This window comes from Pecten maximus, chromosome 7, assembly GCF_902652985.1.
Source record: "Pecten maximus chromosome 7, xPecMax1.1, whole genome shotgun sequence".
Classification (NCBI taxonomy): Eukaryota; Metazoa; Mollusca; class Bivalvia; order Pectinida; family Pectinidae; genus Pecten; species Pecten maximus.
Window position 1 is genome coordinate 17,277,802 of NC_047021.1, and position 17,553 is coordinate 17,295,354.

The window sequence follows — 17,553 nt, forward strand, 5'->3', positions numbered from 1 at the left end:
TACGTGCGGAACTCCCATTTATTTTTTTATTTAGTCAACGGTCGATAATACCCTGCGATTATAATTTCATCAGGGTATTATCGACCATCCCATTTTTCTTGTAGCTGACATGACTATCCCATTTTTCATCAAAAACATTAAAAATACTCATTCATATACAGTTCAAACAATAAAAACTGGCAGACTGTCTGCGTGTGCATGTTAAAAAAAACACTTTCATTTTCCCTTTCCAGTTAAATTATCCCGCATAACGTTACGTTGTTTTGAAAGACCCGCGCTTGCCAGTTTCAACAATGTTATCCATTAGGAATTTAAAGGCTCTCAGAAATCAAAGGAAAACCTCAAGTTATTCCGAATGGAGTATTCTAAGTGATAGAAGCGATTGAATGACAAGACAAAGCTTCTTACGACTTATATCAAGATTTAATGAGACAAATGGTCGATAATACCCAGTGGTCGATAATACCCCAGTGTGCTCTAGTTTGGAGCAATACATGTTATCATTCAATGTAAAATCCACATTACTTGTTTATATCAAATATATGTACATATCCCACTTTATGATTTGGTCAATCAAGCGTCTAACAAATTGAAATGTAAAAGCGACAGTGTTGAATGGAGCAATTTCATCAGTACGTTGTCTGATAATGACATAAATGATAAGTGAGTATTTATATGTATTAATTCTTACATGGTTCGCTGGTATAGTTGGAGTATTGGTCCCTTGGTCCAAACGCCTGATAAAATTGAAATGTTCTATCCGTTTTCCATTTATCATCTGCAAATGTGGCCACACGCAGTTTGTATGTTACGCTTTGAGGCAGAGATGCGCCGGAAAAATCTCCATCAAACTCTAAGACAGCCCACACTTGTTCTGGATTATTTTCGTACTCGCTGATGGCGTCGGCTGAGGAAGGGAAACCTGCAAGATTGGAAAACGAAAGCGAATTCACTTCATCGCCAGCAAGAAAGCAACTGACGTGAAATAAATGGATTCCATGATATAAGCATTTTCTACAATTGTAGCATCTATGTGACATATACTTTCTTATCACAGAGTTTCAACAGGAGGATTGCGCATGCACGGAAGTAACAGGCCGAGAGAGAGAAAAATCTACAGCAAACATAGAAAAATGCGACACTTTCAAAATCATTTTCCAAATCATTTTCTATCATTTCAGTATAATTTTGATCCAGTAGACTACCAAACGAAAACTTGAAAGAGATACGCCATGTAAAGCTGTGTATCAGCAAATGTATTGCTCATTCGATCTGTGCCATCTTGGACCGGCATTACACAAAGTACATTTGATGCATCCAAGATTCATTAACTGGCAACGGATTAGATTATTCACAGAATATGTGTTAGTTTCAAACATTCAAAGACGATCCTGGTATACTCGTAACTTTGACGGTGTTTTCGTCTTATTGCTTACCAGTTTGAAACCAGAAACGTCGCCTGGAGTGGACGAACTCCACCCCATGTTTCTTCAACCAATCAATGTCAACAATAACATTACCAGAAAACTGAAAGAAAGCTCGAATCTCTGCTATCTTTAAGAAGGGAGCTACAAGTGAAGAAGCTTAACGTCTGTGGTATGTAAAGTTCTAGAGTCCATAGTAAGGGGATATGTATAACTAAATTCACGAGGAATAAAAAATACTTTTCGGACAAGAAATACGGTTTTATATCAGGGTCTACATGTCTATAGCTTTTAGAAGTATTGGATAAATAAACAGAAGCTCTGGATTACATGGACTACCAAAAAAGCCTTTGATACGGTTCCACACAACAGACTCATCAATAAATCTGTTCATATAACTTTTCAAGTCAAATGATTCCTTGGGTATCATCATTCGTGATAGGCCGACAACATTATATAACTATAAATGGTACAGATTCTGAATGAATCAACGTTACATCAGGAATCCCACAAGGCTCAGTACTAGGACCTCTGATGTTTGTAATTTACGTAAATGACCTCCCAGGAGCGGTAACTCCGATCTGTACTTATTTGCAGATGATGCAAAACTATTTAGAATAATAGAAAACGGAAAAGACAGTTTAAATTGTCAGAAAGAGATGCTCTGGTGGAGCGACACATGGCTTCTTAAAATTCATCCAGAAAGGTGTAAGGCAGACGTGACATTGAACCAGTATACCATCTCAACGGGAACTGTGCTCAGAGGTCCAACCAAGAAAACGACACAGGTGTAATTACAGACTCAGATTTCGTATTTGATGAACATATATCGGAAAAAGTTTAAAAAGCAAACTCTACATTTGCACTTCTCAGGAGAACATTTCAGTTCATAGACATAAAGTCCTTCATTCCACTTTTTTAAATATTTAGTAAGATCGCAGCTCTATTATGCTAGTTCTGTATTGGTACCACAACTACAAAAACAAATTGATAAAATAGAGAGTAATCAAAAGAAGAGCGACAAAGTGTCTACCAGGAATGAAGATTCTAACCTACAGTGAGAGGCTGGAGACACTAAAGCTTCCAACGCCCGGCCTTTAGGTGAATCAAAGGAGATATGATTGAACTATACAAAATAACAAGTCAGATTTATGATAAGGAATGTTTTACTGCCATATCACTCTGGAAAGATGCATCCGATTGCCACAGATGTAGAGGACACACAAAAAGAATGTTCCCTAAACGAGTAACTACCATGCTAAGAAGAAAAACAATGTTTCGATCAGAACAGCAAGAATTTGGAATGAATTGCCAGAGCATGAAGTGTCAGCAATAAATATCAATCATTTAAATCATTTTAAAAATAAGTTGGGCAATCTCTGAAAAAATCAAGGTCCTTATTTCAATTCCAAAGCTACAATCAGAACATAGAGAACAATATACATGTCACAGGAGAAAGAATCTAATATATTTTATTTATTGTGTATCTATTGTAAGTTTGGTATAGAGGACTTTAAATAGTCCTGAATCAGAATAAAACTTTTCTTATTGAATGAATCAAAGGATTTTAATGATGGAGACAAATTTCATTTCTAACATAATGTACTTAAAATTGTTAATAACACAAGGAGGCTTTGATTCTAAAATATACCTAAACAAGAAATATCTTTAATAAAGATAAACGGCATAGTTTTAATGCTGATGGTTATAATGTAAAACTGATGGTGAAATAATTAAATTAACGAACTAAAGCGTTTTAGCAGGAATAACGAAATTATATCAATTTGAATCATGTTTGGTAATAATAAGACTGCATTTAAATCAGGAATATGATTTTATTAATGTGTCATTAAAAAAGATAATCTACTTATTCAGCTTGCATTCAATTTGATCTTTGTTTCGTTTTTAACTGCATATCTGCATTTTGCATTTACCGCTACATTGACCAATGACATACTTCATCTTGACCATTAACACCACCTGTCGCGTCATATCCGGGGCCAAAAGAGAATTATACGGCTATGCCGAAAAACTAAAATTCATCATTTATATGGTATGAAATACACGGAATTATGGGATAAATGTAATCCTGTTATCTGTCCGTCTAAATGTAATCATGTTATCTGTCCGTCTAAATGTAATCCTGTTATCTGTCCGTCTATATGTAATCATGTTATATGTCCGTCTGTAATCCTGTTATCTGTCCGTCTGTAATCCTGTTACTGTCCGTCTAAATATAATCATGTTATCTGTCCGTCTGTAATCCTGTTATCTGTCCGTCTAAATGTTATCATGTCATCTGTCCGTCTAAATATAATCCTGTTATCTGTCCGTCTAAATATAATCCTGTTATCTGTCCGTCTAAATATAATCATGTTATCTGTCCGTCTGTAATCCTGTTATCTGTCCGTCTAAATGTAATCATGTTATCTGTCCGTCTGTAATCCTGTTACTGTCCGTCTAAATATAATCATGTTATCTGTCCGTCTGTAATCCTGTTATCTGTCCGTCTAAATGTAATCATGTTATCTGTCCGTCTAAATATAATCATGTTATCTATCCGTCTAAATGTAATCATGTTATCTGTCCGTCTGTACTCCTGTTATCTGTCCGTCTGTAATCCTGTTATCTGTCCGTCTGTACTCCTGTTATCTGTCCGTCTGTACTCCTGTTATCTGTCCGTCTAAATATAATCATGCTATCTGTCCGTCTAAATATAATCATGTTATCTGTCCGTCTAAATGTAATCATGTTATCTGTCCGTCTGTAATCCTGTTATCTGTCCGTCTAAATATAATCATGTTATCTGTCCATCTAAATATAATCATGTTATCTGTCCGTCTAAATGTAATCCTGTTATCTGTCCGTCTAAATGTAATCATGTTATCTCTCCGTCTGTAATCCTGTTATCTGTCCGTCTAAATAAAATCATGTTAATGTAATCCTGTTATCTGTCCGTCTAAATGTAATCATGTTATCTGTCCGTCTAAATGTAATCATGTTATCTGTCCGTCTGTAATCCTGTTATCTGTCCGTCTAAATGTTATCATGTCATCTGTCCGTCTAAATATAATCCTGTTATCTGTCCGTCTAAATATAATCCTGTTATCTGTCCGTCTAAATATAATCATGTTATCTGTCCGTCTGTAATCCTGTTATCTGTCCGTCTAAATGTAATCATGTTATCTGTCCGTCTGTAATCCTGTTACTGTCCGTCTAAATATAATCATGTTATCTGTCCGTCTGTAATCCTGTTATCTGTCCGTCTAAATGTAATCATGTTATCTGTCCGTCTAAATATAATCATGTTATCTATCCGTCTAAATGTAATCATGTTATCTGTCCGTCTGTACTCCTGTTATCTGTCCGTCTGTAATCCTGTTATCTGTCCGTCTGTACTCCTGTTATCTGTCCGTCTGTACTCCTGTTATCTGTCCGTCTAAATATAATCATGCTATCTGTCCGTCTAAATATAATCATGTTATCTGTCCGTCTAAATGTAATCATGTTATCTGTCCGTCTGTAATCCTGTTATCTGTCCGTCTAAATATAATCATGTTATCTGTCCATCTAAATATAATCATGTTATCTGTCCGTCTAAATGTAATCCTGTTATCTGTCCGTCTAAATGTAATCATGTTATCTCTCCGTCTGTAATCCTGTTATCTGTCCGTCTAAATAAAATCATGTTAATGTAATCCTGTTATCTGTCCGTCTAAATGTAATCATGTTATCTGTCCGTCTAAATGTAATCATGTTATCTGTCCGTCTAAATATAATCATATTATCTGTCCGTCTAATATCCTTATAACCGTCTATGTACATCATAATCGGTTTCCCTTTACCCAAGGATGCATCGTCACATAAAATCAAGGACCAAATCAATGCATTCCTACAAAAAGGAATTAACTTAATATCCCCTATAGGTATCTGCCTCCTGATGCCCCTGGGGACCAGACACACTGTTGATGAGGATCAAATCTTTTCATTCCTACAGAAGGAGGATCTTATATAATTCACTTAACATCCCCTTATGCCCCTGGGGACCAGACACACTGTTGTTCAATCGTTTATGACAAGTAGCAATTTTAGGAAAAGTTGACGGACTACAAACGGACGACCAAGTAGGTGATCTAATGATGAATAACAACATGACAATTGTCATCAACAAGTCGGCTAAATTATTCATCAGACAAGCCCAAAAGAGGATCTTTTTTGTTATTATTTCCACCAGCTGTGCAAAGCCTATTGATAACATATAATAAAATCTATGTCTTCTGTCATACGAAATCATTAAAGAAAACATATTAAGATTAATTTTAATTTCTAACCAACGCTGAAACACGGACGTTAGATAACGCGTCGTTTAGTGACATTAGGTGTTGCACTAAATAGATGTGTTATGTCAACGTACAAAAAGTGCAGAATAACAGCTGGCAGTGTAGTTTTCACCGAGAAACGTTCCGTCGTAACAGTGGGACAGTCCACAGGCAGGTGATGCATGTAAAGCGTTGTAATGCAAAAAAAGGTAAGCCCCACCCACCCACTCAACACCCTTTATATACCTTACTCTTAAAAAATTACATCCCCTCCACTATGCAGGTAATATTGTTCGAACATCTTTCCCTTAGATACCTCATTATACCATAGATATAACATGTTATGTCTTAAATCTTACACGACTTAATTAATTTTCAAATTGCGTAATAGATATACCGGGTCAAAATATAGGACGCACGCCGCCAGCTGCTTCCTCATGCATGCTGTTATAAAACGACCATTCTGAACCATTTTGTACGTCTTATTGTTGATTATTCCACGACCAGACACACTTATCGATCTGTATTTTGTGTAAAGTATGTGCTATGAATTATCCACTATGTGATTCCGTTGTTTTTGATGGCCATACGGTGCCATTATTATAATGGAAACTAGTTCTGGGGATGGTCAAACTTCAAAGACATTGACAGTTGTATAATGTGAAAATATGGTGTATAAGGGGGGGGGGGGGGGGGGGTGTTATGAGTGGATATGAATATGGATTGTATGAGGGATTGCGCACGTGCGGTTGTGAGAGGGGGTAGTTGGGAATGGGGAATACTTGTATAGCTTACCTGTAATGTTGACATTTGGACCAGTAATTGCCGAAATATTGCTCATCAAATTCCTGACCGAGTTGGTGTTCGGGGAATACAAAATTCCGTTACTGGCCTGTATAAATATCGTGTAGTCATCCACCGGGAATGCGCCCCACAGGAAGGGCTGGGTGTGGTCTACACTGGTTACCAAGAACCGCAGCATCAGCAGCAACAATGAAAATGCCACAGGTAGTATCACCTCAAAAACAGTGGCACAGTAATTCCGACGGGACACAGTGAAATTCTTCCATACCAACAGTAGGAATTGGCCGGCACCCATGGCGGTGGTGTGGTAATGGTCTGCACACTCAGGAATCAATGTTGTATATACAAGATCATGTATAATGAATCTAGGGCTTCCCTGTACTATTTTTAGAATAGTAAAACACACCCCATGACGCCACGCCTATTGACTACGTACATCTGTATACGTACAATCGATAATGCTAAGTACACGTATACTAATCCACGAGAAATCGTGTCATAGGTTCACAATGGCGTAACACTGTATATGTAGCAGCCATTAGTTTTGAGTCAAAGTCATTCCAAGGATAGTGATCAACATTCCAGTACCACGTAAGGTTAAGAAGCGTGACGCCGACGGGTGTCTATTGTTCTCACCTGTATACACCGGTGTGCACTCACGTGTTACCATTTAAATATACCTCGGGCTGTAGCTAACGTTGTTGTCCTTCCACAGACAGATTAAACTGAAGTTTTGTGTATCATATCTAAAGCACAAACTCTATACTAACGATGTTCCTTAGTGCAGTAGTGTACGTACATGTACATGTGTAGCGCGCAATTCTGCACAGTCGGGAAACGCCGCCCTGTTATACAAGTCTCTGATTGATACATAACGGACCCAAGTAGAAACCACTGTCCATTGAAAACGCCATCTGCAATTTTATCATATGATATAATTATACTCGGACACTATTATATTGCTTTATTACTCCAACACCAAGTTCTATTTTTCTAACAAAGATAAAGAGATTCCATGGTTCTGTCAATATGGGATTGTATACTGTTCTATAGTCTAGAGTAAGAGACTAATATATGTGTGGTGTATGGTCCTATGAACAACCAGGTGTCCATGGATTGCCTGCTGACTGATGGTTATCTCACTGGACAATATACGAGAGGCCCGCCACACCATCAAGATGTGTCTTCCCTAAGGAGGCAACGCTGTCTGCACAGGGCGGTCCGTCATCTCAGAACCATCGGATCTTCACCTGGGTTACATAATCCGATGATTACGGAACTTATACTATTCTCGTCCGGATGAAGGAGCCCACACGCAGTTCTCTTCGGATTACGGAACTTGTACACATCTCGTTGATTAAGAACATAATGTGATTGTCCGGAATACGGAACTTATACTGTTTTCGTCCGGATGAAGGAGCTTTTGTTGTTTTCGTCTGAATTGAGAAGCTCATGCGCTGTTCTCGTCCGGATTATTTAACCTTTTCTGTTCTCGTCAGAACTTTTAGGGTTCGCGTACGGATTAACGAACTTGTACTATTTGCTACAGATTCATCGACGAATACTTTTTTGTCTGGGAGAATGTTTGCGCTTTGGTCTAGATTAAGGAATGTGTACTGTTCTTACTCCTATTAACCAGCATTCAATTGTTCCAGTTCGAACTGGAAAAAATCAGATTATGTCCGAATTAACGAAAGCAGATTGTTCTAGTCAGTATAAAGAAGCGGAGTCTTCTCCGGTCGGGAGTAGGACATAGCAATATTTTTTGTTCTGATAAACGGGAACTTATGAAATTCATCTCTATGCATAGCATTAAGTACATATCATTTATAACAAGCCTCATCTTAAAACTGTCACTCGATTCAGCTGTCTGTAGTCAATACAGAAGCGGTTGGTACCATCTTTTTTTCGGACTATCACCACTGGAGCTGAGTATGGCGAATCAGATGGTTCTATGACCCTCATCTGCAACATTTTGTCGACTTCTTTCTGAATAGTTTCCTTCATATGATAGGGTAGAGGGTGGTTCTTTGCTTTCACCGGTTCGTTGGTCGTAGTCTTGATCTCATGCTGCACAAGATGTGTGGTTCCAGGAACATCAGATAGTACGTAGTCATATTGGTCCAAGAGGCATTTCACTTCATCTCGCTGCTCCGATGTAAGATCTTCAGAAACCATTACATCCTCAACAGTTTCAGACCTAATATGACTCGGCAATTGGACGAGATCCTGTGGCGTTGTTTCGTCATCCACATCATCAGTATCATCCTCGACGATTCCAGCACAGGCGATCGTAAGTACATCCGTGTTTCCTGGCAAATGTTTCCTTTCGATGTATTGCCGTAGAAGATTAGCGTGAAGAACCTTGGACTTCCCATCGATATAAACGCTGTAATCCATGGGCCCTTTACGCTCAAGGACCTCATACGGTCCTTTCCATTGCATGAGAAGCTTGTTCCGTTTGGTAGGTAACAGAACAAGAACCTTTTCTCAAGGCTTCATCTTCCTTTCCTTTGCCTTTTTGTTGTACCAGTGAGCCTGTTGAACTTTAGCTGTCTCCGGGTGCTCCCGTGCCAATTTGCAGGTCTCTTCAAGCCGTTCTCTAAGATCAACCACATACTGGTAGGTTGTTTTCACTTCTGGATCAGGAACATCCTTGGCACATAATTCGCGAAGAATTCTCATTGGCCCTCTAATCACTCTTCCATAGAGTAGCTCGAACGGGGAGAAACCTAGGCTTTCTTGTGGAACCTCTCGGTAAGAGAACAACAGCGCGTTGAGGTATTTGTCCCAGTCCTTTGGACGTTCACTGCACATCCTCCTGAGCATCTGTTTAAGTGTCCCGTTATATCTTTCCACCAGGCCATTACACATCGGGTGGTAAGGGGTGGTTGTGAGCTGACGAATTGACAACAACATGCTGACCTCCTTCATCACTTCCGACGTGAATTGGGACCCTTGGTCAGTCAATACTTCTCTCGGGACTCCTACCCTGCTATATATGTCTACCAAAGCCTCAGCGACTCTCTCTGCTTCGATACCTTTTAAAGCGACCGCCTCCGGGTACCGTGTAGCGTAATCCACTAACGTAAGTATATATCGATTCCCACGGTCAGTGGCTGGCTGAAGTGGGCCAACTAAATCGATGGCGACGCGTTGGAAGGGTATATCAATAAGTGGCATCCTCCCAAGGGGAACTTTGGTTACTCTACCCTTAGGGAAAGTACGTTGACATACATCGCACGAACGGCAATAACGCGACACATCCGCGATGATCCCTGGCCAGTAAAACTCTAACAAAATCCGATCTGCGGTTCGCTTGGCCCCCAAATGTCCCGCCATGACTGAGTCATGAGCCAACCGAAGAACAATGCCTCTGTACTGTGATGGAACCACTAGTTGCTTGGATGTACGCCCTTGAAGCTTTGCAGAACCCTTGTATTCTCTATATATCAGACCCTGTCGAACAGTAAATTTAGACGAACTCCCGTCTTGCCTCTCCTTTACTTGCCCGCTTTTTACAAATTCACGAATCTTTGCCAAAGTACCATCAGTCAGTTGTGCATCCTTAAACTTGCCCGGATCAATATCTCCCAGATCCTTCGGAACCTTCAGGGGACGATAAGTTGTATCCTGACCTGCTTGTGCTCTCGTCTGAACCGCGCTTGCCTCCTGAGTATGTTCCCATGCGCTATCGGGTTCCTCTGCTGGCCTGACATTAACCATGTTGCCCAACATAAGGTCATATATAGGCGTTTCCATAACCCAGGCTTCGACTCGGCCCGTATAATAAGGGGTGTCGACCATGATTCTAGCCGTAGATAGATGTAATACGGTACCATCAGCAAGTTTACACGCCTCAACCTTCCCAGTCATTTCCTCTGGAGACACTAAACTCTTCATCACTACTGCCTTTCCACATCCTGAATCCCTTAACACAGAGATACGGTGATTGCCAACATACCCCATGACTACCGGCATCTTAACACCCGCCGCTCCACAGGAAACGGGTGCATGGCCTGTCGAAGTCTCAACATCTACCACACCAACTTTGTTTGAATCCCTCTTTGGACATCTGTTAGCCAAATGATCAGTCTTCTTGCAAATATAACAATGTCTGATATTGCTCCCAGAAACTTTGACATCTTTCTTGTCTGACGATTTACCATCTGCCACCTGCGCGCGATTTCCGCCTCTGCTGTGCTTAGAACCAGTGAACTTGGGCTTAACTAAATTCGTCGGATTTCCTCGGGCCTCTGCATACTGATCAGCCATCTCTGTCATCTCTGCCAATGTCTTGGGAGTCCATTCCTTGATGAAGAGTGTCAGATCATGCCCACAGGTTTGAAGAACCTGATCCTTGACAACAAAATCCTTCAATGCGTCAAAGGTTGATGCAGTACCTGACATTTCCAGCCAACGGGTGAAATAACTCTCCATCCGCACTCCAAACTGAGAAAATGTTTCTCCTGTCTCTGGTCTTCCTATCCTAAAGCGCTTTCGAAATCCTTCTTCTGTCATTTCAAAACGTTTAAGAAGTGCGGCTTTCAAAACATCATAGTCAAGGGACTTCTCGACGGGTAGACGTGAGAAAACATCTAAGGCGCGTCCCTTCAACAGCACACTTAGATTTGTCGCCCAATGCAGCTTCTTGTCCCATCTCTGCGTATCTCTCAAACCGCCTAAGATACGAGTCCATATTATCTCTATCTTCGTCGAACGAATTGAGTTTCGGTCCCTTAGCTACTGCGCTAGACAAGGATGTATTCACTGCAGTTGGTTTTGGCTCATGCTTCGCCTCTTCCTGTAAAAGCTCCATTTTCCGCTTATGCTCCTGAGCGCTCCTTTCCTCTCTCTCCTTCTCCAACTGTAATTGAAGAGTAATCTTTTCGTGTTCATAGGCTTTCTCCTGTTTAAGCAATTCCAACTAGTGAAGTCGTTCAGCCTCTTTCTCCCTTGTCTCTCGCTCCTTCTGTCGTTCATCCCTTTCCCTTGCTTGTTCATCTTTGACAAACGCTATCAGATCCGCCCCATCCAGACCCATATCCTTGCCTAAGTCTACTAAATCTTTTACTGAAGTCATGGCTTAGTCTTACAAAAATGAAAATGTTGTTATAAAAATTGCTTTGGTAACAGCAAAAATACTTTACACACTTCAAAAATACAATAAAATCTTCCAACGATATCTGACAGTGATTTCTAAAAATTATAAGTATACATCAATATTTATTCCTCACCAAGCTTGCAAAGTCTCTCCATCCCACCGCTGCCACCAAAAATTGTAATTATGGACGAGCTTGACAGTGCGAGCATAGTGAAGAATGACGCAAACCTGATATACAATACATACAATATTTATTTTTTACAAAATATACATGTCTTTTTATTATTTTATCTAAATAAAACTAAATACACAATGTCACGCTAATGATTATATACAGCGTACTAGTATACTATACGATAAATCTAACTACAATCACAAGACAAAAGACCCCAATAAAGTTACTGATCACAGCCGCAAATAGTCACAAGTATGTATGTACATCGAACACTTGGTGAAGTTATGAAATCCGTGGTCTGTAGTCCGCGGTCACGCCGTCGCCGTCTGTTCCACCATGTCGATGTCTGCCACAGACACAATCTGTCCACAATCCGAAGTAAAGAACAGGCAGCAGGATAGCTCACACAGAAACCATCATCCAACTGCGTGCACCAAATAAGGCGTACGAAACCATAAGGTATGTTCACACAGAACAGTTACAAATGTAAATGAGGCTCACACAGAACCCAGCATAATATTGTCCACACAGGACGTAAGCTTGTGCTCACAAAGAGCAGTTACAATACAGCCTTTACAACGATTGTTTGGCAGGGTCATCAGATAGCTCGCTCCACCGTCTGAATTTTGAGCACAATCTGTCGTTTGTGCTCTGAAGTTTATCGAACATGGTCATCTACCTGTCGCTGATTGTAATCATAGTGGTTATACTAATGTTTAAAATCGAACCCGGACAACCGAATTCCGTATTTATATACTCAGATGATGAAAATATCAAAAAATATAGAAAAATACATACGTGACCGTAACATGTAGGACAAAATATTTTATCTAAAATACTCGGATGATGAAAATATAAAAATATAGAAAAATACATACGTGAATAACATGTAGGACAAAAGCCCCCCTGTATCAGTTTCGAGTTATCTTATAGCTGGGGAGATATGTAATAGACTATTTGACTGCTTAATTTATCAGTGATATAGGCTACATTATTATTGATATTAAAAGTTATAACTTTTTGTATTCCATGTAAAGGACTTGGTATTAGGTATATAGTAATTACGGAAAGGACCTGTATAGGCTTAGCCTGTTGTCCAATCCACTTTATATCTAAAATCTATCTCTATTATGAAATATTGTATGTAAATTAATTCAAATGCTTGATTGAATAAAATATTTTGAAATTGAAATGAAATGTAGTAATTATCATGAGTAGAATAGTAGAAATTGTCAAAAATACATAGAAATAGACATTAAAGATATATGATTACAATTTTCTCCATGTACATAAAGAAGCAGATTTTGATAGTATTACTTAAAAAAACAGGGTGTAAGTATACTTTTTTAGATTACAAAGTGACTTATATATCAATTTTTATTTGTAAACAACCCAATAAGACCCTGTTATCAAGTGACACTTCAATCACTAAACAAAAGGAGTGTAACCTTTCTATCTTTGGTTTTTGTTTCAGCTCACCCAGGTATCACACCTTCATGCCTGAGTGAGCCTCTCCTAGTCCCTTGCTCTACAAGTAAATACCATCACCAGTATAAGCAGATCAGTATTAAACTAATTATTATTCTCTAATTGTTTTCTTTTTATTTCTCTCTTAAACACTGACCAATTTGATAGATCTTAGCTTGAAATATAACTTTATAAAAATAAAGTTAATATTATAAGACTCTATCATATGTGGTCATGTGGGATAGGGATATTCCACCCGAGGGGTCACAAAATGTGGTAAAACCCTCGGCGGAGCCGAGGGTTTTACCACATTTTGTGACCCAGAGGGTGAAATATCCCTATCCTACATGAAACACATATGATTGAGTATTTTTCTCTCATTCCTCAACCTAAAATATGCAAAAATAGGCACTATCTGTCAATAGCTTTCTCAGATATACGCCATTTTTTCTCAATCCAAACTTTTTTTCTACTGCATATAATAAAAAAAGAACAGCGCCAATCGATTTACCATACCCCATATATGCAAACAGTCGTTTGCTGTTCTAAAAACGAAGGAAACCATTCATTTCCACAGTCTAACGTTGTTTCAGCAGCCCTGTCATTGCAAGCGAAGCCAAATCACTTGATGTCGGCCAAGCTAGTGTGTCCTTTCGCGTGAAAATATAGTTCCATGTTTTATTAATAAAAAACAATAAAAGAACGTAGTTTTTTTTACATAATTTATATCATAAATAAAAAATTATTATCTGATTACATATCTTAATTCAATGTATTGTTGAAATGTTTAAATCATGGAGAGATTTAAAGTACCGGCGACCTACTTTTGTATCATTGCGCGCGCGTGGCTATCCTACACCGGAAGCGAGGTAATACACACACAGCAAGCATGGGTGTATTTACCTGGACAGACCAGTATGTTACCGGTAGGGATGAGAGAAAATAGTGAGAGATATGCTGGCTCTATGGGTTTTTTTTCTCTCCCATAATGCCTCATTCAAGATGACTGCCAATGTTGGCAGCCATCTTGAATGATGCATTCTGGAAAAGAAAAAAACCCATAGGAGTCATCAATTCTCTCCCTTGTATCTTGGTTTTCAAATACAGAAGTGACATACCTTTCTTTAGTTGTATTTTCTTGAGATTTTATCTTTTCAGGTTCTTTTGGACATCTTCTTCTTTCAATATCTGTTGTTGATAATTCATGGCTAGCCGGGTTGATTTTCACGACGTTATTGACTTTCGGCATGCTAGTAAAGTATGTAAATGGCTAGCCGGGTTGGATATCACGACGTTATTGACTTTCGGCATGCTAGTATAGTATGTAAATGGCTAGCCGGGTTGGATTTCACGACGTTATTGACTTTCGGCATGCTAGTAAAGTATGTAAATGGCTAGCCGGGTTGGATTTCACGACGTTATTGGCTTTCGGCATGCTAGTATAGTATGTAAATGGCTAGCCGGGTTAGATTTCACGACGTTATTGACTTTCGGCATGCTAGTATAGTATGTAAATGGCTAGCCGGGTTGGATTTCACGACGTTATTGACTTTCGGTATGCTAGTATAGTATGCAAATGCTAGACGTGTTGGATTCAAGTCATTATTTATCATTTTTGTCATGTTTGTCATGTTTTTGTCATGATTTTGTCATGTTTTGTCATTTTTGTCATGATTTTGTCATTTTTGTCATGTTTTGTCATGATTTTGTCATGATTTTGTCTTTTTTGTCATGATTTTGTCATTTTTGTCAATTTTTGTCATGATTTTCTCATTGTTGTCATGATTTTGTCATGTTTTGTCATGATTGTCATTTTTGTCATGATTTTGTCATTTTTGTCATTTTTGTCATGTTTTGTCATGATTTTGTCATTTTTGTCATGATTTTGTCATTTTTGTCATGATTTTGTCATGTTTTGTCACGATTTTCTCATTTTTATCATGTTTTGTCATGTTTTTGTCATGTTTTATCATGTTTTGTCATGTTTTTGTCATGTTTTATCATGTTTTGTCATGTTTTTGTCATTTTTGTCATGATTTTGTCATGTTTTGTCATGATTTTGTCATGTGTTGTCATGATTTGTCATGTTTTTGTCATGATTTTGTCATTTTTGTCATGATTTTGTCATGATTTTGTCATTTTTGTCATGATTTTGTCGTTTTTGTCATGATTTTGTCATGATTTAGTCTTGTTTTTGTCATGTTTTGTCATGTTTTGTCATGATTTTGTCATGTTTTGTCATGATTTTGTCATTTTTGTCGTGATTTTGTCATGTTTTGTCACGATTTTCTCATTTTTGTCATGTTTTGTCATGATTTTGTCCTGTTTTATCATGTTTTGTCATGTTTTTGTCATTTTTGTCATGATTTTGTCATGTTTTGTCATGATTTTGTCATGTGTTGTCATGATTTGTCATGTTTTTGTCGTTTTTGTCAAGATTTGGCATTTTTGTCATGATTTTGTCACGATTCTGTCATTTTTGTCATGATTTTGTCGTTTTTGTCATGATTTTGTCATGATTTAGTCTTGTTTTTGTCATGTTTTGTCATGATTTGTCATGTTTTTGTCATTTTTGTCATGATTTTGTCATGTTTTGTCATGATTTTGTCATGTTTTATCATGATTTTGTCATGATTTTGTCATGCTAATTTAACATACTAACATGCTATTTCAACATGCTAGTATGCTATTTCAACATGATTACATGCTGTTTTAACATGCTGATTTGGTGTTTTAACATTCTGATTTGGTGTTTTAGCATGCTAACGTGCTGTTTTAACGTGCTGATTTGGTGTTTTAGCATGCTGACGTGCTGTTTTAACGTGCTGATTTGGTGTTTTACCATGCTTACGTGCTGTTTTAACGTGCTGATTTGGTGTTTTAGCATGCTTACGTGCTGTTTTAACATGCTGATTTGGTGTTTTAGCATGCTAACGTGCTGTTTTAACGTGCTGATTTGGTGTTTTAGCATGCTAACGTGCTGTTTTAACGTGCTGATTTGGTGTTTTAGCATTCTAACGTGCTGTTATAACGTGCTAATTTGGTGTTTTAGCATGGTAACGTGCTGATTTGGTGTTTTAGCGTGCTAACGCGCTGTTTTAACGTGCTGATTTGATGTTTTAGCATGTTAGTTTGACACTTTTTAGCTTTTAATGTGTAAAAAGTTTGAAAATATGCAAAAAAATGACTAAAATATGTAAAAAAAATGAACAAAAAAATAGTCAGAATATATAGTGAAACTTGCAAATTTTATGTTGAAAAAAGATTAAGCAAGAAAAATTCTAAACTTTGTTAAAAATTCTGCAAAAACTGGTTAAGAATTCTGCAAAAATGACTAAAACATGCAAAAAAGTTTAAAAAAAAATAATAAGAATATATAGTGAAACTTGCAAATTTTGTGTTGAAAAAAATTAAGCAAGAAATCAGCAAAAACTGGTTAAGAATTCTGCAAAAAATGGTTAAGAATTCTGCAAAATATGACTAAAATATGCAAAAAAATGAACAAAAAATAGTAAGAATATATAGTGAAACTTGCAAATTTTGTGTTGAAAAAAAATAAACCAAAACAATGCAAAATTTGATTAAAAATTCTGCAAAAGCTGGTTAAGAATTCTGCAAAAACTGGTTAAGAATTCTGCAAAAATATGCAAAAACAAAAAGTATAAACAGAATTTTTTAAATTTCATCATTTACATCTTATACTTTTCTGAAAATGAACTAAAAAGGACAATATAGAGTTCAAAAATTTACTCACATTCTCCTCATCATCATTATCATCATCACCATCTTCTCCAAAAGTGTTAGATGTTCCAGCAATTTGTGAAGTGTTTGAAGTTAGCCTAATTGGTGATAATATTGGCATTATAGGTGATATTGGTGATAATATTGGCATTATAGGTGACACTGGTGATCAGACTGACATTCTAGGGGAGTTCATCAATGCTGGGTTTGATGGTCTGGATGGTGATGAAGTTGGCATGGTGGGTGATGCTGGTGATTAGATTGGCATTCTAGGAAAGTATTGTGATAATTCATCAGATTCATGTTCAGATGCAATCTACAAAAAGAAGAAAAAAGTCAATAATGATATTTAGGCATGTGAGTATGACAGAGGAGGTAAAGTTAATTCAAATCCCAGAAAACCTGTAAATAGAATGTATGTATTGGGGATAAATTGGTACCTATGGTATAGTAAGAAAGGATATACAGGTGTTTTAGATTTATATATAGACAAACTAATGGTGAAGATACGAAAGCCGG

At 37.8% G+C, this 17,553-nt stretch overlaps 2 protein-coding genes across 2 annotated transcripts in view; both read right to left on the reverse strand.

Moving 5' to 3' along the window:
* The window catches only part of LOC117331776 (ATP-binding cassette sub-family A member 3-like), a 33,073-nt gene extending 25,937 nt beyond the window's left edge, over positions 1-7,136 (reverse strand). Inside the window, exons 1-2 of the mRNA XM_033890654.1 lie at positions 6,539-7,136; positions 692-922 (exon numbers count right to left, since the gene is read on the reverse strand). Coding sequence (XP_033746545.1) covers positions 692-922; positions 6,539-6,842 — 535 coding nt within the window. The 5' untranslated portion in view covers positions 6,843-7,136. The remainder of the gene's footprint in view (positions 1-691; positions 923-6,538) is intronic.
* Positions 7,137-9,037: 1,901 nt separating this feature from the next.
* Positions 9,038-11,068, reverse strand: LOC117331096. Its single transcript, XM_033889691.1, has one exon. The coding sequence runs from the start codon at positions 11,066-11,068 to the stop codon at positions 9,038-9,040; it is 2,031 nt and encodes a 676-aa protein (XP_033745582.1).
* Positions 11,069-17,553: the final 6,485 nt, after the last annotated feature.